Source organism: Rana temporaria, chromosome 3 (genome assembly GCF_905171775.1).
Source record: "Rana temporaria chromosome 3, aRanTem1.1, whole genome shotgun sequence".
Lineage (NCBI taxonomy): Eukaryota > Metazoa > Chordata > Amphibia > Anura > Ranidae > Rana > Rana temporaria.
Window position 1 is genome coordinate 465,039,182 of NC_053491.1, and position 25,255 is coordinate 465,064,436.

Consider the following 25,255-nt stretch of genomic DNA (forward strand, 5'->3'; position numbering starts at 1 on the left):
ACCCCGTAAACAGCTACGGCGATTCACGCAGGGGAGCCATTCTGCCACCCTATACCCCTTAAATAGCTACGGCGATTTGCGCAGGGGAGCCATTCTGCCACCCTATACCCCTTAAACAGCTACGACGATTTGCGCAAGGGAGCCATTCTGCCACCCTATACCCCTTAAACAGCTACGACGATTCGCGCAGGGGAATCATTCTGCCACCCTATACTCCTTAAACAGCTACGGCGATTTGCGCAGGGGAGCCATTCTGCCACCCTATACCCCTTAAACAGCTACGACGATTCGCGCAGGGGAATCATTCTGCCACCCTATACCCCTTAAACAGCTATGGTGATTTGCGCAGGGGAGCCATTCTGCCACCCTATACCCCCTTAAACAGCTACGGCGGTTTGCGCAGGGGAGCCATTCTGCTGCCCTATACCCCTTAAACAGCTACGACGATTTGCGCAGGGGAGCCATTCTGCCACCCTATACCCCTTAAACAGCTACGGCGATTCACGCAGGGGAGCCATTCTGCCACCCTATACCCCTTAAACAGCTACGACGATTTGCGCAGGGGAGCCATTCTGCCACCCTATACCCCCTTAAACAGCTACAGGGATTTGCGCAGGGGAGCCAGTCTGCTGCCCTATACCCCTTAAACAGCTACGACGATTTGCGCAGGGGAGTCATTCTGCCGCCCTATACCCCTTAAACAGCTACGGCGATTCACACAGGGGAGCCATTCTGCCACCCTATACCCCTTAAACAGCTACGACGATTCACACAGGGGAACCATTCAGCCACCCTATACCCCTTAAACAGCTACGACGATTCGCGCAGGGGAGCCATTCTGCCGCCCTATACCCCTTAAACAGCTACGGCGATTTGCGCAGGGGAGCCATTCTGCCACCCTATACCCCTTAAACCGCTACAGCGATTTGCGCAGGGCAGTCATTCTGCCGCCCTATACCCCTTAAACAGCTACGGCGATTCACGCAGGGGAGCCATTCTGCCGCCCTATACCCCTTAAACAGCTACGGCGATTCACGCAGGGGAGCCATTCTGCCGCCCTATACCCCTTAAACAGCTACGACGATTCGCGCAGGGGAATCATTCTGCCACCATATACCCCTTAAACAGCTACGGCGATTTGCGCAGGGGAGCCATTCTGCCACCCTATACCCCTTAAACAGCTACGGCGATTCGCGCAGGGGAGCCATTCTGCCACCCTATACCCCTTAAACAGCTATGGTGATTTGCGCAGGGGAGCCATTCTGCCACCCTATACCCCTTAAACAGCTACGGCGATTCGCGCAGGGGAGCCATTCTGCCACCCTATACCCCCTTAAACAGCTACAGCGATTCGCGCAGGGGAGTCATTCTGACGCCCTATACCCCTAAAACAGCTACGACGATTTGCGCAGGGGAGCCATTCTGACACCCTATACCCCTTAAACAGCTACGGCGATTCGCGCAGGGGAGTCATTCTTCCGCCCTATACCCCTTAAACAGCTACGGCGATTCACGCAGGGGAGCCATTCTGCCACCCTATACCCCTTAAACAGCTACGGCGATTTGCGCAGGGGAGCCATTCTGCCACCCTATACCCCTTAAACAGCTACGGCGATTCGCGCAGGGGAGTCATTCTGCCGCCCTATACCCCTTAAACAGCTACGACGATTTGCGCAGGGGAGCCATTCTGCCGCCCTATACCCCTTAAACAGCTACGGCGATTCACACAGGGAATTCACATCAGTAGATACGCCGTCGTAAGTCTGAATCCGCGCCGTCGTATCTTTAAGCGTATGCTCAAATTGAGATACGCTTAAATGTTGCTAAGATACGACCGGCGTAAGTCTCCTACGCCGTCGTATCTTAGGGTGCATATTTGCGCTGGCCGCTAGGTGGCGCGTCCGTTGATTTCGGCGTAGAATATGCAAATTATTAACGTCGTTTCCGTTAGCCTTTTTCCGGCATATAGTTACCCCTGCTATAGGAGGCGCAGCCAATGTTAAGTATGGACCTCGGGACGGCGGCAAATTTTTCACATTTTACGTCGTTTGCGTAAGTCGTCCGTGAATGGGGCTGGGCGTAAGTTACGTTCACGTCGAAACCAATGAGTCTTTGCGGCGTCATTTGGAGCATGCGCACTGGGATACTTTCACGGACGGCGAATGCGCCGTTCGGAAAAAGCGTCATTTACGTGGGGTCACAATAAATTTACATAAACAAGCCCACATCTAACACATTTGAATAACGCGGGCCAATTTACGCTACGCCGCCGCAACTTACGGAGCAAGTGCTTTGTGAATACTGCACTTGCCTGTCAAAGTTGCGGAGGCGTAGCGTAAATAGGATACGCTACGCCCGCACACAAATACGCGCTCCCTACATAAATCTGGCCCATTTTTTTTACCTTTACAACACCTTTAAGGTCATCCCTCTGTTCCCACTCCTGTAAGCACGTTCACAGTGTTAGACTGAATGAATAGAGCCCAGACTGTCTCATTGAATACCGCTGTGCAGGGGGTTACGGGAATCTGACCTCAGGAGTCCGATATCTATACAAGGGCTATCGTAAAGCTGGGGAAAAAAAATAACCCTTGCAATTTTCTCTACTTTTCTTATTAATTTTATCTGTCTTTTTTTCTTTTTTTTTAAATAGGAAACACACTGCACTCTGTTTTTATTGGCCGCCTACGCCAAGTATGGTCGCCCGTACGTTTGGGTCCGGTCCAATCACCAACGATTTAGCGGGACGGAGCTCTGCGATAGGGACTCGCCTCTGACGCTGCCGTGCTACTCAGAGTGGGACGCCAAGGGTGAGGATATCTGTGAGGGACCAATGAGATAGTGTCTGCATGTGTGATCTATAATTCAACAGACCTTTCACAGTGCTTCTCAGAGAGCGCCCCCTAGCTTTACAAATGCAAAACATTTTATACCAATACATCACCCTCTTGTAGCTCTGTGTATTCAGTATTATACCATTCACTTTAATTACGACTTTAGTGTTACGTTTTAGGGCATGCTGGAGTGGTCCTTTAACCACTTAAAGACCAGAATGACCAGGCCATTTTTTGCCATATGGCATTGCGCCGCTTTCACTGACAGTTGTGCGGTCGTGCGACGTTGTACCTAAACAAAATTGATGTCCTTTGTTTCCAACAAATAGAGCGGTCTTTTTGCGTTTTTAATTTTTTGCGCTATAAACAAAAAAAGAGCGAAAAACAAACAAACAATATTTTTTACTTTTTGCTATAATAAATATTCACCAAAAAATAAAAAATGTCTTCATCAGTTTAGGCCGATATGTATTTCTTTTACATATTTTTTGGTAAAAAATTGCAATAAGAGTATATTGATTGGTTTCCGCAAAAGTTATAGCGTCTACAAAATAGGGAAAGGATTCATGGCATTTTTATTATTTTTTACTAGTAATGGCGGCGATCTGCGATTTTTAGTGGCACTGCGACATTGTGGCGGACACATCGGACACCTTTGACACATTTTTGGGACCGGTGACATTTATACAGGGACCAGAGCTATAAATAGCCACTGATTACTATATAAATGTCACTGGCAGGGAAGGGGTTGACACTAGGGGGCGATCAAGGGGTTAAATGTGTTCCCTAGGAGGTGTTTCTAACTGTGAGGGGAGGGGACTGACTGGAGGAGGAGAAAGGTCGCTGTTACTAATCACTAGGAACAGCAGATCTGTCTCTCCTCCCCTGTCAGGATGGGGATCTTGATAAAGATACCCCCTGGCCAGGGATGGACTGGCCATTGGGACTACAGGGAGTTTCCCGGTGGGCCGATGGCTCAGTGGGCCGGCTTCAGTGACAGTGGACCGCCGCCCACCTCCGCTCCTCTGTCTCTCCCTTCCCGCAGCGCTCACCTCCTCTCCCTCCCCGCAGCGCTCACCTGGGGGGAAAAGAAGCAGGGGGAGTACCAGAGGAGCAGGGATGACGACAGAGGAGCATGGGGGAGGGGACAGACAGCTGACTCAACAGCTATGGCCTGGGAGTTTCTCACTTCTGCCTAATCTTGTCCCATAAGAGGGGGGGCACCGAACTGATTCTTTGCCCCGGGTGAAATAATGTCTAGCTTCCCCACTGGTACTGCCTATAAGAGTACCAGTACCAGCCGTTCTACTCTAATAAAGTAGAACGGCTAGTGAAGGGGGAGAGGGGGCTTGGGTGGCCGGGCAGGGCAGGGTGCGGGAGTTGTCCGGCATCCATGGGAGAGACCTGTCAAAGTGGGCCAGTCTGGATGAAGTCCAGGGCCAAATTTTTGTCCCAGTCCAGCCTTGCCCCTGGCACAACTCCAGGGCATAACCCATTCTGCCTCTGAGCCAAATTTCATAATAGTGAAGCACGCAGACAAGAGGGAAATTCAGTCTACATCCTCCACCATCCCAACAGCAAGAGAGGCGGAACCTTTATTGGTATCGTAGCTTGACTATGGTATACCAGAATATACCCTGACCGCTAAGACCCCTTTACAGTTAATACCCCACATTAACCCTTAATAAATAATGAGACCACTACTTAATGTTGGAGTAAAAACTGGCCGTAGCAGCCTCCTTTATTTTAAATACTCTTTAAATAATAAATAACCAATAACACATAGAAAAACACGTATTTCCTGAGATAATAACCTCTCCTAAAATGGTGCTGGACTTTGCAGGACCCATTAACCACTAAACTTGTTAACATTTTAACTTTGTAACCTTGTAACACTTTTTTGGCACTGCAGTGTCCTAACCTCTGGTCATAGGCCTCAAGCCGATGAGCTGGCTCAAAGACGACCATTGACCGCAGTGCCCCCATTCACCAACCTTCCAGCTACATTAGTAGACTGGCAACTAGAAACCCCTTCAGAACCCATCACACCGCTGGGTACTGGCATCCATCTTTGGGGTAATATCTTCTCCTGCAAAGTCCAAAAACACCCGCCACCAGCACCCAAAGGTAACACCTTACCTTCGGGCGCACCTCCACACCCTCATTGCTTGCTGTACCCCCTCCTCTAAGCGCAACACCCACATGTCAATCCCCACGTCCGTGAGGTGAACACCATCACTCCTGAGGTACCGCCACGTGTCCACTTCCAATTCCGGGTGCCGAACCACTAGCCCCCCGTTCTTAAGCACAAACCGCCCCACATTCCTGTTGATCTTCCTGCGCGCACGATTCACCCCCTCCACTGACCTAGCCATCCTCCACGATGTCCTAGCCACCATATCAGACCACACCACGACCGTATCCGGGAAGGACATCCGGATCCGCTGAAAATCAAATTTGATGTCCCGAGCTATCTCCAACATTGATCTCACTCCAAGATCATTCCCCCCGGCATGAATAACAAGCACATCCGGTGGCCTGTCTAAACGTGCAAATTTGTGCACCTCCGGCACCACTCTGCTCCATAACATCCCGGGGACCCCCAACCACCGTACACTCGCCTCCTGTCTCGAAATCCCCAGCTGGCGACCGGTCGGGCGCGCCTCCGCCCGTTTGGCCCCCCGAACCACATAGGAGTGGCCCATTATCCAGACCAACAGTGGTCCAGCACCTGAAAGACAGTAAGCAAAGAACATATCACCAACATACCCCCAAAGACAGAGACGACCCACCTTTTGAACAGTCACTGAACCATATTTACCCCTTATCAAAAAACCAGCTCCCCAGTCCCTCAACACAAACTCGCCACCAGCTGCGGCCTGACATATAAACGAAACCTCCTGGATTCCCACCGTCCTATCCGCTTTATTGCTTCTTCACCCAGTCCATTCCTTGCAGCCTCCGTAGCCGCCCCGATCCTAAACGAATGAGCCGAGAACTCCTTTGCAACGAGGCCCAACACTCCCAGACACTTCCTAAACACCGCCACAAATTGATATCGTGACAGCGGGGACCCATTTTCGTGTACTAAAAAGGTGACCCCCACTCCCGGACGGACGTCCAGGTAGTCCCGAACCAGCCCAACTGGGCACAGTTCCGATCCGTCAATCGGGAACACATGGACCGCCCTGCCCTTGCCACTCTGGTCCGTCTTGGACCTCCTGAGCCACAGCGTGACCCCCTCCGGGGCCCAACCAACATCCGAGGCCCTCATGCCCCCCTGGACCAATTTCGACGGGCTCACCAGCTCGCCCACCCTAAAAGCCCCAAAAAACGCCAGCGCGAATGCTGCGCGGAACAATGCAGCCTCAAACCTGGACGAACATACTGTACCCACTTTTTCCATAAGCCCTCTCAAAATATCGAAAGACACCGGGCGGCGTGCGTCCAGCCGCCGCCCCTGCTGTCTGTACCCCTTGAGAGCTTGGCGCACCCAGAAATCCTTCGTGAAATCCGGCCACCCCTGCCACTTGAACAAGAATGCCAACCCAGCCAGTTTCTTATCTAATACCGACTGAGACACTCCCGCCTCCATGTTCCTAGACAAAAAATACAATACCAGTGTCCTCACCTCCGGTCCCGAAAGGTGCACCTCCGACTCCCTCACCAGATTCCGCCACTCCAACCATACCTTTTCATAGGCCGCCCAAGTACCCTCACTCACGATCTCCTAATCCAATTGGAGATGATTCCAATGGAATCTGCCACAGCCACTCCGGACAGGGGACCCCTCGTTCCTCCGCTTCCGGCACCAACTCCCGGAACCTGTCCCACTGAAACCGAGACAAAGCGTCAGCCACGACATTGTGTATGCGGTGCACTTACCGGGTGTGGACAAACACATTCAACTGCAGACAACGAAGTACCAAGTGTCTCAGGAGACGAATCACTGGGGGAGAGGACGCAGTCATGCGATTGATCACTTGCACGACCCCCAGATTATCCCCATGGAAGCGCACCTTCCGATCCCGGAAAGACGTGCCCCACAACTCAACCGCCAGCACCACTGGAAACAGCTCCAGCAGCACCAAATTTTTTGTAAAACCCGCAGACAACCATGACTGAGGCCAAGGGCCAGCACTCCACTGTCCTTGAAAGAAGGCTCCAAATCCCGATCCCCCGGCCGCATCCGTATACAGCTCCAGGTCAAAGTTGCTGACCGGGCCGGACATCCACAAGGCCCTGCCGTTAAAAGCCTCTAGAAACGAGTGCCACACCAGCAGGTCCTCCCTATGCTCCCTCACCAGCCGCACGTAATGATTGGGCAACCTAACCCCCGCCGTGCTAGCCGACAGCCGTCGACAAAAAATTCTCCCCATCGGGAGGATCCTGCAGGCAAAATTTAGCTTACCCAAAAGCGACTGCAGAGCTCGCAGTTGCACCTTATGCACGCCAATCATACCCTTAACCTCCGCCTTGAGGCCTTCCAACTTATCCTCCGGCAACCTGCATTCCATCGCATCGGAATCGATGACTATGCCCAAAAATTGAATGACAGACCTAGGCCCTTCCATTTTGTCGGGCGCCAGCGGCACCCCAAAACGTTCCGCTATGTGCTCTAGCGTAGATAACAAAACCGCGCAAATCCGTGACCCCGCCGGGCCAATGCAGAGAAAGTCATCCAGATAATGGATAACTGAATTTACTCCCGCCACGTCTCGCACCACCCATTCCAAAAAGGAACTGAATTGTTCGAATAACGCACAGGACACCGAGCAACCCATGGGCAGGCACTTGTCCACATAGAACTCACCCTCCCAGTGACACCCCAACAACCTGAAGCTGTCCGGGTGCACCGGCAACAGCCGAAAGGCCGCCTCGATGTCCGCCTTGGCCATCAATGCCCCCCGGCCATACCTCCTGACCCAACCCACTGCCGCGTCAAACGATGTGTAACACACTGAACAATCCTCTGCATTAATCGCATCATTCACCGACCCCCCCTTTGGAAAGGAGAGGTGATGAATGAGCCTGAACTTGTTCGGTTCCTTCTTCGGTACCACCCCCAACGGCGACACCACCAGACCCTCCAAAGGGGGGGACTCAAACGGGCCCCCCATACGGCCCAGCCCGACCTCCTTCCGCAGTTTCTCAGAAACCACTTCCGGGTGCTGAAGCGCAGAAAGCTAATTCTTAGACATTGGTGGAACCACCGTCAAACTACAAGGGATACGGAAACCTACAGTAAAACCCTCCTCCAGGAGCTGAGCCGCCGCTCTGTCCGGATACCTACCGAGAAACGGCAGCATCCTTTTCACCATCACCTGGGTGCTCCCTCTTGCCAGAAGAATCCCCGGAACGGCCCTTGCCCTGCTTGAAGCAGCGGGAAGAGGGGTGATTACCCCCACACCCGGAGCATTCATGCTTGTATCGGCATGACCCTCCGAACTTGCAGTTGCCCTCATTAAACTGCCAACAAACCCCCTTTTTCTTTCCGGCCAACTGTCCCAGGGAAGAGGCCCCGCCGCCCCCCCCTGAAAAAACGGCGCAGACGTCCTCGGAGCCGTCATGAGCCGCATCCAAAGGCTAATGTCTTTAGCATCCCACCGAATGTCTGGCCTTATCGCCCGGCGTTGCCTAAACTGTTCATTATAACGAAGCCAACCTGTGCCCCCATAGCACCTGTAGGCCTCACTGATCGCCTCCTGGTAGCTGAAGAGCGCCGAGCAGTGCTCGGGGTTCTTCTCGCCTATCACGCTGGCCAAAATAGAATACGCTTGCGACCAATTCGCAAACGTGCGAGGTATAAGCCTGTATCTCCTCTTTTCCTCATCCTCCTTTTTGGAATCCTCCGGCTTAACCCTGTCCAAGTTGAATTTCTCCAACGGTAACAGCGCGAATATCTCCACGTACTCGCTCTTCCAGATCTTCTCACGGACCTCCTGTTTCAGATGCGACCCCAGTGGCGCATCATAACAAGTGTAAACCTGCCCCCTTGCTTCGTCCGCCAAACGCACCAAATCCCGTTTCTTAGCTGTGGCCCCCGCCAACTCGGCAGTTACCTCCGGCTGCAACGCTGCCCCGGCCCCCAAGCCACCCCCATCTGCCTCCTTTCCAGCCGCCACTAACGCCGCTGGGGCAGCCGCCGCGGTCACCCCCGGTGCCCCCCCGACCGGCCCCCAGGCTACCGCCGGGCTTGCGGGGGGTCTGTCACCCCCTTTAAGCTGGCTAACCAGAGCCTCCAGACCTGACAGAAATCTCTGCAATCCTGCATCCACCCCAGCATTCCCCACCTGTGCATCCGTAACCTGGGAAGATGTTGCACTACCCCCAGCCCCCGCGGGCACCACCAACCTACCCCGGGCCCCCCCCTTCCCCAGGCCCCTCTCAACCACATCAACACACTGCACAGTAGAAACATTGGTGTAAACGGACTTACCGGGCTGCGTGGAAGCAATCCCATCAGCGGATCGCCTCGGATCCCTCGCTGCAGGCACCGTCCTGGGCAAGACCTCCTCTTCTGAGCCAGACAGCTCCCCCTCCGACCGGTCCTCGAACAGAACTTCATCCCCCGATGATGACCCACCGGGCGGCTCGGTCCCGGAGGCCGAAGGCCCAGGGCCGGACTCACTCCCCCTGCGGGCCCTGGACCCGTGCACGGATTTAGCCGAAGCTTTTCTGCCCGGCGGACCTCTGCTGTTGCCGGCGCGCTCCACCTCCCGACCCCTCACCCCTGGGGCCTCCTGCAAGTGGCTAGCCGTGGACGCTGGGGGGCTAGCCACCGTTGCCTGCGATCCCGCACGCCGAGGCACCACGACCGGGCCCGTCACCAACTGCTCCACACGCCGGGCGGGTAAGGCCGCCGCATCTAAGCCCCCTGGCCGTCCCCCCCTCGCTCCCAAGCTGCTCCTGGTGCCCCTGGCTGGGCCCTCTGAAACCGCCGCCGCCGCGCGTTTTGCGGGGGGGCCCGATGGGGCCCTGCCGTGGCTGCTATCCCTCCCCTGCCGTCCCGGAGATAGACCGGGGGAATAACGGCGGGGGGGCCGGGACGAGCGCGCCCGCGAGGCCCCCGGCCCGTGTGATTAGGCCCTGATGCTGCTTGCGCAGCGTCCGTGTGATTAGGCCCCGACGCTGCTTGCACAGTGTCCCCTCCGCCCTGCGGGAGAAGCGGCCCCAGCTGCTGCTGCAGCCAGTCCTCCCCCCGAACCGCCGCCTCCGCACGAAGCCGTGCAAATAAGTCCTCGATAGCCGCCATTCCCGCCGCCGTTCCTACCTTGGCCAACGAAACAACTGCAGGCTGTGTAGACCACACAGTAACTTCGCTCCCCCACGCCTCACTTGCCCGGGAAAACGGAGGGTAGGAGATATATATAATCTCCCCTCCCACTGCTCTTACTCCTCCCCCCCCGGCTACCAGGGTTTCTGTTAACCCTGTCATGGCCGGCCCTACACTGACTTGCAGTTGCTCCGGGCCTCACTTTATAGACAGAGTGACATAAGCAATCATCATTCATATGGGTACATCTGATTGGTTCATCAACATTCAGTCTTCTCTTGTTACATGTCCCTCTTGCCACAAGGTCTTTCACTCAGATTCCATATTTGCTTCTTCGGTGGAGGGCACAGGAAAGAGGGGGTTGATTATGAGTAGGGAGTAAAAAGACATCTGATTTCAGTTTTACTTCCCGGGTCGAGATTTAACTCTATAATGACTTTTTCAAGGAAAATACTACTATTGTAATACACAGATAGATAGATAGATAGATAGATAGATAGATAGATAGATAGATAGATAGATAGATAGATAGATAGATAGATAGATAGATAGATAGATAGATAAAGAAATAAAAAAAATAAAACAATATAAGAAAGGAAAGCAATATTTGAGTGGCTAGGAGAAAAATAACATAAACACAAAATAATCATTTTATTAACTCCATCACAATCTGTCTGTTTACATTGACAGATGCATGTTTTGGCTCTCTGTGGAATGATCGTCGGTGGTCGGTGGACATGCGCATTGACCCCGATGTTGCGCCGCAGGACCCCCTAGAGCTCTTAAAGCGGCCGACGTACAATGATGGAGAGCCAACCTTCCGCAGTACAACTGCAGCAGCTGGTCTTAAGGCCGATAAAGCAACATTATCAAAAGTCTTATGCCGCGTACACACGGCACGAAATTTCCGACATGAAAAGTTGGATGTGAGCTTTTGGTTGGAAATTCTGACTGTGTGTAGGCTCCACCTGACTTTTTCTGTTGGAATTTCCGACAACAAAAATTTGAGAGCTGGTTCTCAAATTTTCCGACAAGAAAAGTTCTCGTTGGAAATTCCACTCGGTCTGATTCCGATGCACCAAAAAACACGCATTCTCAGAATCAAGCAGAAGAGCCAAACTGCCTATTGAAAGTCATTGATCTCGGCTCGTCGTACGTCTTGTACGTCACCGCATTCTTGACGGTCAGAATTTTGTGTGATAGTGTATGCAACACAAGTTTGAGCCAACATTCTGTTGGAAAAAAATCCACAGTTTTCTTGTCGAAATTTCAGGTCGTGTGTATGCGGCATTAGGCCATTTTTCCGCATCTTAAGTGTCATCGCAGCTTAATTCAGGGTCTATAGAATCTCAGTTTTCTGATAGCTACGATGTGGGAGCCCTTATTAAAAACAATGCCCACCAAGCTGGTCAGTAAGTACGTTTTTTTTTTTCCCCATGGATTTATCCATGGCTCTGTTTATATCTTATGTAGCCTTCCAATGCTGCTTACTGTGATGTCCAGCTATAGATGGGGCAGTGGCTTCTTTCTTGTATCACTGTCAACTGTCCACTAAGCCTGTGTCAACAAAATGACGCCTATCTGCACACAGACACTGACTCCCTGTTGCATAAATGTGAATGAGACGGGTAAAAAGGGGTTTCGGATCCTGTCCTCCCACCTGTAGAGAACGCCTCAGACGCGTTTCGTCCTTTCTGGGGCTTAATTGTAGAGGCGATCTGCAGCAAGGACTGCTGGTGATTAAGGTAGGGTGACCACGTGTCCCTGATTGCCTGCATTTTTCAGGTCTGTCACTACAGTGTCCCGGAATGAAACTGACACAGCCACCCCCCTGGGCCAATCTGATGCCCCAAAAAAGGCCGCCACATCACCGCTTTACTCACCGATGGTACTTGTCCTGGGCGAGAATGCATGGAGGAGCACAGTCCTCGCCCCCTGCTTGTGATTGCAGAAATAAATAATAATAATAATAAATCCCGCCTCTTCTGTCCAATCACTGTGCTGTGATTCGTTACAGCACAAGCTGATTTTTGGAAAGGGAGGGTGTCCCTGAATGGTAGTTTGGTAATGTGGTCACACTAGCCTATGAGTGTCGACAGTTTGCGCAGCACTTTACAACATGAGGGCAAACAGTACAATTACAATACAAGTCAATACAGGAGGAATCAGAGGGCCCTGCTCGTTAGAGCTTACAGTCTAGGAGGGAGGGTCAAGTGATACAAAAGGTAATAACTGTGGGGGATGAGCTGATGAAGAAAATAAAACAGTTGTTAGGTGGAGGCAGGATAGGCTTTTCCGAAAAGAAAAATTTTCAGGGATCGCCTAAAAGTAGATAGATTTGGAGATAGTCTGTCAGATTGGGGTAGGGTATTCCAGAGAATGGGAGAGGCTTGGGAGAAGTACTGGAGGCGAGTATGCGAGGAGGTGAGGAGGGAGCTAGAGAACAGGAGGTCTTGGGAGGAACGAAGAGGACAATTTGGTTGGTACTTTGAAACTATGTTAGTGATGTAGCTGGGGGCAGAGTTGTGGATGGCTTTGTAGGTTATTGTTAGTATTTTGAATTTCATTTGTTGGGTGAGTGGTAGCCAATGGAGGGATTGGCAGAAAAGGGTAGCAGATGCTGAGTGGTCTGGCGGCAGCATTCATGATGGACTGATGGGGTGATAGTCTATTTAAAGGTAAGCCAATGAAGATGGAGTTGCAGTAGTGGAGGCAAGAGATAACGAGGGAGTGAATCGGGAGCTTTGTGGTTTTATTGGTTGGGAAGGGATGTAGTTTGGAGATGTTGCGAAGGTTGAAGCGGAAAGCTTTGGACAGTGATTGGATGTAGGGCTTAAAGGAGAGTTCAGAGTCCAGGATAAGACCTAGCACCCTGGCATGTGGGGATGGCTGGATGCAGGGGCGCACTGACCATTCGGGACCCAGTCCACTAGGGGGCCCCATCAGGGTGGCCAGCCTCAGTAAAACTAGTGTAGCGCCTGGTTACTTCTAAGAACCGGTGCTAGTTTAAATTTAGGGGGGGTCAGAGAGTTAGTTAGCTCTGACCAGGATTTGTTTGAATTTGGGTCTCTGTCTTAGCTTGGCTGTATTGTGGGCTCATTCTGTCGCTTCTGGGGTGCTGATCCCACCCCAGGACGACAGGTGGCAGCAGTGGAGTCGAGGTTTGGGTGCTTTTCCCCAGCAGCCTATCAGAAGGGGTATTCCTCGCTGTGCATGCTGGGGGAGGGTATTTATGAGACAGACGCCATTGGTCTGGGTCTTCTTCCAGTGTGGCACCCACCTTCAGGGTGACCACATCACGGCGCCCCGGCGAAATGGCCTTCCAGTCCGGGTTGCGCGTGCCACGTGGTGTTCCTGGTTCCGGGACCATGTTGGTCCGGAACATTTGAGCTATGGCTGAGCCCCAGTGATCGACTGGGTCCCCAATCCTGAGAAGATCCCAAGCGTTGTTCCTTTGAGGGGAAGCTGTTCGGTGGGGAGTCCGCCTGAGGAGAGCCAAGAGAGGCTGGCGATCCAATAGGGTCTTGAATTTACTGCGCTGCCCTTGATTCACGGAGCAGTAGCTCCGTAAATTGCGTGGGCGCGCCGGCAAAATGCCCGGCGTAAGCGCGCGCAATTTAAATGATCCCGTAGGGGGCGGGAATCATTTAAATTAGGCGCGCTCCCGCGCCGAGCGTAGAGCGCATGCTCCGTCGGGAAACTTTCCCGACGTGCATTGCGGCAAATGACATCGCAAGGACGTCATTTGCTTCAAAGTGAACGTGAATGGCGTCCAGCGCCATTCACGAATCACTTACGCAAATTACGTAAAATTTGAACGTCGCGACGCGGGAACGACGGGTATACTTTAGCATTGGCTGCCCCTGCTATTAAAAGGGGCAGCCTTACGCGAAAAACGCTGTACGGAAACTACGTAAACTGCGTACGCAGGGCTCGCGTAACGTTGTGAATCGGCGTTAGTATGCAATTTGCATACTATACGCTGATCACAACGGGAACGCCCCCTAGCGGCCATCGCAAGAATGCAGCCTAAGATATGCGGGCATAAGAGCCTTATGCCGCGCATATCTTAAGCTGCAGTCGGCGTAACGAGGTTCCTGAATCAGGAACATTCGTTACGCCGGGGCAAGTAAGCAATTGCACTGCGTAACTATGGTTACACAGGCGCAATTGCTTCTTGAATCCGGGCCAATGTTATTTTTTTACATCTGTCCGTGAAATGTCTGACACCAACATCATTTTGATGGGAAAATCCCGATCTGGGGCTAACCACAGCACTTCACTATTTCGCGGGCTCTACGCCTCACTTCCGCATTTAAGAGACGGCAACAAGTGTGTTTTTTCTAATTAAAAGCCATTTCCAGACAGCTGCCTGCCACACCAAGCACTAAGGTGCAAAGGTGTGAGTAAGGGGACACTGATGGAAGGTGACACTCTGGGGGCTCTGCCTTAGGGTGGCACACTGGGGGGCTCTGCCGTAAGTTGGCACTCTGTGGACTGTGATTTATAGGGAGAATGTTTATACTCCGATTCTCCAAGGCAGATACGTCCAAAAAATAGGCTTCCTCCTCCGACGTAACTTGAATGCAGGCCGCGAATAATTGTGTGCATTCTCACGCTGGCCGCTAGGGGCGCTTCCGTTGTTTTCGGCGTAGAGTATGCAAATGACCTAGTTATGCCGATTCACGAACGTACGTGCGCCCGGCGGTATTTTTTTACGTCGTTTGCGTAAGGCTTTTTCGGCGTAACGTTGCTCTTGCTTCTATGAGACGCACGCAATGTTAAGTATGGACGTCGTTCCCGCTTCGAAATTTGAATTTTTTTACGTCGTTTGCGTAAGTCGTTCGCGAATAGGGCTGGACGTAATTTACGTTCACGTCGAAACCAATACGTCGTTGCGGCGTACTTGGGAGCAATGCACACTGGGATATGTACACGGACGGCGCATGCGCCGTTCGGGAAAACACGTCAATCACGTCAGGTCATCACACATTAGCATAAAACACGCCCCCCCCTTCCACATTTGAATTAGGCGCGCTTACGCGGGCCCCATTTACGCTACGCCGCCGTAAGTTAGGAGGAAAGTGCTTTGTGAATACAGCACTTGCCTCTCAAACTTACGGCGGCGCAGAGTAAATATGATACGCTGCGCCGCCGTACGAATGGGCGCAGCTACGTGATTCTAGCCCTGTATGTTTTGTTTTTTACTTACTCCTGGTGTGACGGCCATCTGTAAGCCAGGGGGCCCCATAATCTTCTATTGGCGGGGGGCCCCATAATCTTCTATTGCCCGGGGGCCCCATAATCTTCTATTGCCCGGGGTCCCATGAGTTGTCAGTCCCCCCCCTGGATGGTTGTGCCATTGCTCTTAACAGAGAAGTCAGGGGAAGAGGCACGTGGGGGAGGAAATATCATGAGCTAGGTTTTGGACGAGTTTGAGGAAGTGGGGTGACATCCATATAGATATGTCTGTTAGTAAGTTAGTGACACGTAACCTATATATTCATAGGGTTGCACCGATACCACTTTTTTAAGACCGAGTATAAGTACCTATATGTTTTTTTACTCACCGATCCTTTTTTTTATGTCATGTGACAGTAGCACTAACATGCAGCACTGATGACGCGTGGACTGTGTCAGTAGTCTTTTTTTTATTATTATTTATTTATTTACATTTTTGTTATTGTTATTTTTATTTACAATGTTTTCTTCTTTTTTTGTGTGTCAGTGTGTTTTTTTTTTTTATTATTATTTTTACAATTTTTCGATATTTATTTGTTAATAATCCTTTTTTATTCTTTTTTTTTAGCCCTGTTGAGGGGGGGCTTTGGTGAGATATAAGGGATCTTAACAGACCTCTGATATCTCCCCTTTGAGATAGGGAAAGGGACTGAGGACACAGATTCCCCAGCCCCTTTCTCTGCAGCCTCAGCTGCACTGGAGATGAATGGACAGGAGACAGCGGCTCCTCTCCATTCATAAACTGAAGCATTGTAAACACAGTTTACAATGCTCAGTTATAAATGAACAGAGTCAGTGATCACTGACCCTATTCAATTCAGTTAAGGAAGGAGCCAGTAAATTACATATTTACTGGCTCCTTCCTCCGCTCTCCCTCCTGACAGATCAAGGACAGAAGGGGACCGAGGAGCACGGAGGGGTACCGAGGAGCACGGAGGGGTACCGAGGAGCACGGAGGGGTACCGAGGAGCACGGAGGGGTACCGAGGAGCACAGAGGGGTACCGAGGAGCACGGAGGGGGACCAGAGCACAGAGGGGTAGCAAGGGGGACCAAGAAGCACAGAGGGGGACCGGCGCACAGAGGGGTACCGAGGAGCACAGAGGGGTACCGAGGAGCACGGAGGGGGACCAGAGCACAGAGGGGTACCAGAGCATGGAGGGGGGACCGAGAAGCACAGAGGGGGACCGGCGCACAGAGGGGTACCGAGGAGCACGGAGGGGGACCGGAGCACAGAGCGGTACCAGAGCATGGAGGGGGACTGAGAAGCACAGAGGGGGACCAGAGAATGGAGGGGGACCAAGGGGGACCGAGAAGCACGAGGGGGACCAGAGCAAAATTATTTTTTGATTTTATACTATCTAGTAGACATGTGCATTCGTTTTCGTTAGAATGCATTTTCGTCCGAAAATCAGGTTTTTTCGTTATCGTTTTAACAAACGATAACGAAAGTGCAAGAAACGAAAACCAAAAGATCCGACATAAAAAATGCTTTATTTTCGTTTTCGTTGCGGTTGCGATATAGAGAGATTCGACATTATAGGGAAAAGATTCGACATTATAGGGAAAAGATTCGACATCATAGAGAAAAGATTCGACATTATAGAGAAAAGATTTGACACTATAGAAATAATAGATTCGACATTACAGAGAATAGATTTCGATTCATGAGAAAATAGATTCGACATTATAGAGAATAGATTCGACATTATTACTAGTCATACAACATTAGAATTCTTGTAGGCGGAATATTCGAATGGAAATGTACGATTCAACGTAAAGATTCGACGTTCCGTCTAATATTTTTTGGCCCATTAGACAGAAACCAACAAAGATTCGACGTTCCGGCGAATATTCTTTTGACCATTCGACAGAAACCAAGTATTATTGGATTTTCGGACGAAAGCTATTCCCCAACGAAAAACGAAATAAATCAAAACGATTTTCGGGAGTAACTAAATAAATTTATTTTCCAAACGAAAACGAAAAAACGAAAAACAAAATATTCCAGTCTGCACATGTCTACTATCTAGCATCTGAAAAATTCTCTACAGATGGAGAACAGGAACTAAAGCCATCTTTTACCTATTTCATTCACATTTATGCAACAGACAGTTGGTTTCTGTGTGCAGACGGATGCCAATCTGAAATGTGTATTTCTTAAGCGCTCTTGGAAAATGCAAAACCTGGTCAATGAAGTACAATAAAAAATGTAACCATTGCACTTTTCTTAAACAAAATAAATAGTTTTGCATCCATTTTTTTCCCACTAGATGTTGGTGTGTGGCACGTGATATGGGACGTCGTTGGCACTTGTGTGACTCCACCCCCGAGGAACCCTCTTGCTGTGGATTTTACATATTTAAAGTCTCTTTCACTTCCAGAACGATCTTTATCATCAGGAGCCCTGGTCAGCTTTTTCCAATCGTTACTCTTGCAAGAGCCAAGGGGGACGCCGCTGTACACCTACGGTATGTTCTCACTGCTCTTCAGGTGTTATGTTTTTATAAAGACTCTTTGTACCACCTCCAAGGAGTGGAGGGATTCTGGTCAGCCCCATGTAAGAGGAGACACTGAAACTGTGCCACAAAGATCATCTCTTTATTGAATGCTTTACAGAGGCCAGACAAGGAACCCCTCTTCCAGTAGTGCACACATCATCGCTGCAGCTACAGACCCAGTGACCTAGTACTGCTTTCAATTTAAAGTGGCAGCATAATTATTTCACACCTCTGTTGGTATATTCTTCCTACATATAGATGATTAATGGCTTTTTTTTTTTTTTTTGAGTCATGGAATACAGTGCAAAAGTACTTAAAGCGGGAGTTCAACCATTTTTTTTTTTTTTTTTTTTTTTTTTTTCCCCTTAGCTTCCTGCTCGTTTTGTCTAGGGGAATCGGCTAGTTGTTTTAAAATATGCGCTGTACTTACCCGTTTTCGAGCTGCATCTTCTTCCGTCGCTTCCGGGTATGGGTCTTCGGGAGCGGGCGTTCCTTCTTGATTGACAGTCTTCCGAAAGGCTTCTGACGGTCGCATCCATCGCGTCACTCGTAGCCGAAAGAAGCCGAACGTCGGTGCGGCTCTATACTGCGCCTGCGCACCGACGCTCGGCTTCTTTCGGAAAATCGTGACGCGATGGATGCGACCGTCGGAAGCCTCTCGGAAGACTGTCAATCAAGAAGGAACGCCCATTCCCGCAGCCCATACCCGGAAGCGACGGAGAAGATGCATCTCGTAAACGGGTAAGTAATGCTCATATTTTAAAACAAATAGCCGATTCCCCTAGTAAAAACGAGCAGGAATCTAAGGCTAAAAAATGCCCTCTAAGGGTGAACCCCCGCTTTAAAGTAGTAGTAGTAATAATAATTAAGTGGTAGTAAGGCCTTTTTCACATTAAGGCGTTTTTCATGCGGTACAGCGCTAAAAATAGCGCTGCTATACCGCATGAAAAAATCATGCCCTGCAGGCTACAATGTGAAAGCCCGAAGGCTTTCACACTGAAGCGGTGCACTAGCAGGACCGCTCCAAAAGTCCTGCTAGCCGCATCTTTGGAGCGGTATAGGAGCGGGGTGTTTACCGCTTCTATACCACGCCTTCCCATTAAAATCAATGGGAAACCGTGGTAATACCGCCTGCAATGCGCCTCTGCAGAGGCGCATTGCGGGCGGTATTAACTATTTTTCAGCCGCTAGCGGGTGTTAAAACCGCACTGCTAGCGCCCGAATATCGCGGTAAATACGACGGTATAGCGGCGCTAAAAATAGCTCTGCTATGCCGTCACCGCACCTCCACTGCCCAATGTGAAAGGGGCCTTATAATAATAAAGTAGTAGTAATAATAAAGTAGTAGTAGTAATAATAATAATAATAATAAAGTAGTAGTAGTAGTAGTAATAATTATAAAGTAGTAGTAATAATAATAATAAAGTAGTAGTAATAACTACTCCCGATTTCATCCGTACTCATCAATTCGTTAGGTTAATGGTAACAGAGAGAAGGGAGGCATAATTCTGCGATAGAAACATTTATTAAAAAAAGAGAAACGTACTTGCAAAGTATCAAAATAAAAACAACATCTAAAAATTGCCGGCTGGCATACACGGAGCCCTTCCTCCTCACTTCAGCGTGGTGACGTCACTGCGCTTTCTCCCAAAAAAATAAAGTAGTAGTAGTAATAATAATAATAAAGTAGTAGTAATAAAATTAGTGTAGTAGTAGTAGAAATAATAAAGTAGTAGTAATAATAATAAAGTCGTCGTAATAATAATAATGTTGTAGTAGTAGTAATAATAATAAAGTAATAGTAGTAATAATAAAGTAGTAATAGTAGTAGTAATAATAATAAAGAAGTAATAGTAATAATAAAGTAGTAGTAGAAATAATAATAAAGTAGTAGTAATAATAAAGTAGTAGTAATAATAATAAAGTCGTAGTAATAATAATAATGTTGTATTAGTAGTAATAATAATAAAGTAGTAGTAATAGTAATAAAGTAGTAGTAGTAATAATAATAATAAAGTAGTAGTAATAATAATAATAATAATAATAATAATAAAGTAGTAGTAATAATAATAAAGTAGCAGTAATAGTAATAATAAAGTAGTAGTAATAATAATAATAATGTTGTTCCATGGGAAGGCTCCGCAATATCTTTGCGACAAGATAGAACCTCACAATTCGAATCGCGTTCTGCGATCCACCGACCAAAATCTGGTCAGGGTACCAAAAACCAAATACAAGTCCAAAGGAGAAAGAAGGTTTGCTTTTCAGGGTCCTAGACTATGGAACGCTTTACCAACCAGCATTCGGTTGGAGGAAAACCACCTGACTTTCAGAAGACGGATCAAAACTCTGCTCTTTTGATGTCATGAGACACGAACAACTAGCGCCCAGAAGCGATTCAGTTCGCATGCGCCGCGCTATATAAGTTTTTCATTCATTCATTCATTCATTCATTCAGTAATAATAATGTTGTAGTAATAATAATGTAGTAGTAATAATAATAATAATAATAATAATAATAATAATAAATTAGTAGTAATAGTAATAATAAAATAGTAGTAATAATAACAAAGTAGTAGTAGTAATAATAATAAAATAATAATAAATAACCCCAACTCCTAATCCTAACCTAAACTAAACATTAACCCCTTACCCTAATGAAAAAACATTATAATAAAGGAATAATAATAAAAGAACAAATAAAAGCTAAAAAAAAGCGGAAATACTTAGCGACAAATAATGCAACAGATAATAGTTTTCTCTATTGGCTAAGTAAAAAAAACGCTGTATAAAAACAAGCGAAATTGTGTGGAAAAAATGCCGGAAAAGCGCTCAAAGACGCTGCGCTCAGCTGTGAATGCAGCCTGAGAGAGAGAGAGAGAGTCCAGGGTATACAGCAGTGTATCTAAGGCTACATGGAGACACAGGGGTCAAGCCACAGGATGACAAAGGGCGCTAGGGTCACCCGAGGTCCCAGAAGACACGGGGGTCACTGAGTTAATAAAGGCACAGGGGTCACTGGAGGCACAGGATTGCAGTGTTTATTTGAGGCACAGGAGTGCAGGGGGGTCCCTGGGGACACAAGAGTACGTAAGTCAGGGCTAAGCCCCACTGTGTGTGTGTGTGGGGGGGTACTCAAATGCAGGACGAGCCTGTGGGGAGGGGACCTGAGAGGCGGAGGATCGGGGCCGCTCATTTCACAGAGCAGATAGGTATAACATGTTTAGTCTGGTAAAACTCATCAGTGGGGGCAAAGTGGTGAGGAAATGTCGAAGTTAAAAGCTGAAGAGCTTTCCAAAGGTCAAGCCTGTTTTATCTTTTGCCTTTTCAGTATTGGAGGACCTACTGGACCTCACGCGGCTCCATGCACAGACTCTCCAGGATCTTAAAGAGCAGAATCTCATCAAAAATCTCCCCTGAATTCTACTCTATGCAGACCGGATTAAATCTTGGACCCAACACCAAAACTCAAGAATTTTAGTTGTAAATGTAACCGGTAAATCATTGGACAGACCTGTGTGACCATTTCTGACAATACTACAAAAAAAGGAATTAAATGGGCCTTTCAATAACGTTACATCTCTGTACCAATAAATTCTACATGTGAGTCTCATCCTGGTGATTTGGCTGAGGCTGATATATCATCAACCTGATGAAGGAAGAAACATTTCCTCGGTCCCCTCTCCCTTCGACAATCTGACTGTAAGGCTCCATTCACACCTAGGCGTTTTTACGCCCGACTCTATTGCAGCCTGCAATACGCTGGAGGGGTGATTTAACATTGTCGGCTATGGAGATGGTTCACATCCCCGCGCCGAACGCCGAAACGCCATACGCCTGAAGCTCAAAACAAGTCCCGGACCCTTTTTTTCAGGCGGCTTCGGCGTTCGGCATAGCCGACAATGTAAAATCACCCCTCCGACGTATTGTAGGCTAAAAAAACGCAGCGTTTTGTCGTGGCAAATCGCGGGACAAAACGCTGCAATTTGTCGCGGCAAATCGCGGTACAATACGCCGCGTTCAGGTGTGAATGCAGCCTAACTTTGCAGCAAGTCAAGGCGAAAGGCTGGGGCTGATCTTTATTAGACAATTGTGAACAGGCGCCAGGATTTATATGATTGTGTCATCTCAGTCCAGGAGGCAGGTGGCGATCCTGGATGATGCCGGATAGACATGCGCAGTACGTAAAAAATTGTTTTGTTTCAAATAGATTCAATATGTTACTCATTTTGTTTATCGGTTTGGAAATTTATTTAGTTTCTTTTTAATAAAAATTAGTTTTGTTTATTAATTTTCTTACGAATTCCAAATTCTTGGAACGATTTGGATCAGTCGAAAAATGATCGACCAATTCAAATTCTGTGTGAACAATAGCTAGTTGTTAAGGAGCGGGCTGGAAAGTCGGCCGCCATTTCCTTAGCAACCGATGACTCATCAGCTGTCAGCGGGCTTCCCCACTGACAACTGAAATGTAAACAAAAAAATGCCGGTGTAATAAAAAATAATCTCAACCTATGAAAATTCCTCGACCGTGTCACTTCCAGTGCGGCTACGTCAGCGGGCCCCCCCCCTCTTGAAGCACCGCTCTCCCACTTTACTTCGGTACGGGTTAGGAGAAATAACAGCCTAGGGGCATGTTGGGGCGTGGGCGGGGCTGGATGCGGTGCTGCAGATGATGGCCCGGATTCACATACATCGGCGCATATATATGCCGCCGTAGCGTATGTCTTTACGCTACGCTGACGCAACGCAGAGAGGCAAGCATGGAATTCACAAAGCAAATGCTCCCAACGTTGCCCCGGCGTAACGTAAATTCGTAGGCGTAAGCCAGCCTAATTCAAAGTAGGTGGAAGTGGGCGCGATCCATTTAAATAAAGCGTGACCCCATGCAAATGATGGGCCGAACGAACGGCGCATGCGCCGTCCCGTGGAAGCATCCCAGTGCGCATGCTCAGAATCACGTCGAAAATACTCCCTAAGATACGTTGAATCACTGCCTACGACGTGAAAGTAACCTACGCCCTGCCCTATTCACGTATTACGTAAATAACGACGGCTGTGTTCCCTGGTGCAGCCATTTGCATTGATGCAGCTGACTTACACCTGCTTCATGAGTCGTAACTTTACGCCAGACGTACGACTTACGCAAACCACGTATATTAATGCGCCGGGTGCAAGTACGTTCGTGAATCGGCGTATCTCACTCATTTGCATATTCGAATCGTAAATCAATGGGAGCGCCCCTTGCGGCCAGTGTAAATATGCGCCCACGAAACGACGGCATAGGAAACTTACGTCGGTCGGTTGAAGCCTATTTACAGGCGTATCTTGCTTTCAAAGTCAGGCGCATAGATACGACGGCGCATATGTGCACTTACGCGGCGTATCTCGAGATACGTCGGCGTAAGTGCTACGTGAATCCGGGCCAATGAGTTTAAACAAATCGCTGCTCCACCCACCACCTGCTCGAATCTATTATTTTTCTGGACCCGAAATTTGCTTCTGCACATGCGCGATAAAGCACCAGTGAAGTCACGCATGCGTGGTAAAGGCCCGCGAACAGCTGTTTCCTGACATTGTGGCACCAGAAGTGACGCGGACGAGACTTTTCATAAGTCCAGGATTTTTTTTTAGAATAATGGCAATTAAAAATTATGTAAAAAACAGCTTGGGTTCCCCCCCTAAATCCATACCATATCTGAGCATGCAGGAAGTGGGGGGGCAAGGCGAACCATACCAGGCCACATGTCCTCAACATGGGGGGGGTGCCCCCTGCCCCAAAGCACCTTGTTGTTGATGGGGTCAAGGGCCTCTTCCCCACAACCCTGACCGGTGGTTGTGGGGGTCAGATACCGCCTCCCCCGTAAATGAGTAAGTGTAAAAAGTGAGTATAGACACAACACGAGTGTTTGGCAAAATATAAAAAAATAAAAAACAATACCATCCCCCACCCCCCCAGTGAGACCACCGGCAGTGCCGAAGAAAAAAAAAACCTCCGGTCTCGCTGAAGGCTCCCGCCGTCTGCCTGCTCCGCCTAATGACTTTCTTAAAAAACTAAGGGGCGGAGTTGCACGATGACATCATTGGGTGACCCCGCCCTCTCATGACATCATCAACTCACCACGCCTCGGCCAATGACATCACAAGAAGGCAGGGCCACTCGGCAATGAATTCCCGAATTTGGATTGTTCTGAAAATTTGGAATTCGTTATAAAATGAATATACAAAACAAAATGAATTTCTTTTTTTTACGAAATTCGTTAATATTTAATTCTGAGATTCGGATTCATCTGAATCTCCGAATAACCAAAAATTATTTTAAATTGATATTCAGACCAAAACGAATTGCACGTGTCAAATGCCGGAACAAAGAAAGAACCAAAAAAACAAAAATAAAAAGCTAATAAAGAAGAAAATTGTGGAAGAAGGCCCCCCCCCGCCCCCTACCTTTCGTATGACCCAATGCCAAGACACTGGTCATGTGAAAGGTGTAGCTGGGAATACGCAGGGTACTTTTTTGTTCTTTTATTACAGAATATCACAAAGGATGATGAAAAAAATGAATGATATATAAAGTTGACATCATACGGTAGGTCACTATGACATCTCTTCAGAATGGAGAACCCAAGACCTACCTACCTACCCAATCACATTTTATGGACCCCAAACCCCGATCTCTCTATCCTAGGTCAACTTTCTTATCCTTGTTTTTAAATAATGTATTGTACTAATAATACTGTAATAAAGTAAGTAAATAACAATCTTGTCATTATTTCTGAACGCCTTTAAAGGGGGGAAGCAGCTTTGAGTAAATTTAAAGTTGTACGTGTCAGGCATGGGAAGATCCCTAATTTGGAGATCTTAGAAGTTTAATACATTGGACTTTGTAAATGGTGAACCTGCCACAAAACTGCTCATTTTATACAATGAACAAATTCATATGTAAAGGTTACCTTCCGTGCAGGTCACATGATGAGTAGATTCGGAGGGGCGTCTATAGATATGCAAATATTGACCTATCCTATAAAGTCAAGCTTCGGCCTGCCCCCTTCCTTCTTCCAAAGGTACCTATTGGACAATGAGGCTTTTTGTTGACATTAGGAGCAACAGGGAGGCCCAGGAGATAAAAAAAAAGGGTGGAAACGGGGCTGAAGGCCAAAGGAAAAGCTGTGATTTGTTTATAACATCTATACATTGCCTGTATCTCCTGATCTATCACCTCCCCACCATCAGAATCCCCTCTCCACCATCGGAATTCCATCGCCACCATCAGAATTCCTCCCCGCATTTGGAATACCTTCTCTATTATCAAATTCCCCATCTCACCATCAAAATCCCCTCTCCATCCTCAGAATCCCCTCCCGGCCATCACAATCCTTTGCCGACCATCACAATCCCCTCACCA

General features: G+C 48.7%; 1 protein-coding gene across 1 annotated transcript in view; it reads left to right on the top strand.

Moving 5' to 3' along the window:
- The window catches only part of LOC120933566, a 37,963-nt gene extending 16,620 nt beyond the window's left edge, over nucleotides 1-21,343 (top strand). The window contains exons 6-8 of the mRNA XM_040346827.1: nucleotides 2,654-2,810; nucleotides 17,623-17,820; nucleotides 21,182-21,343. Coding sequence (XP_040202761.1) covers nucleotides 2,654-2,810; nucleotides 17,623-17,820; nucleotides 21,182-21,270 — 444 coding nt within the window. The 3' untranslated portion in view covers nucleotides 21,271-21,343. The remainder of the gene's footprint in view (nucleotides 1-2,653; nucleotides 2,811-17,622; nucleotides 17,821-21,181) is intronic.
- Nucleotides 21,344-25,255: the final 3,912 nt, after the last annotated feature.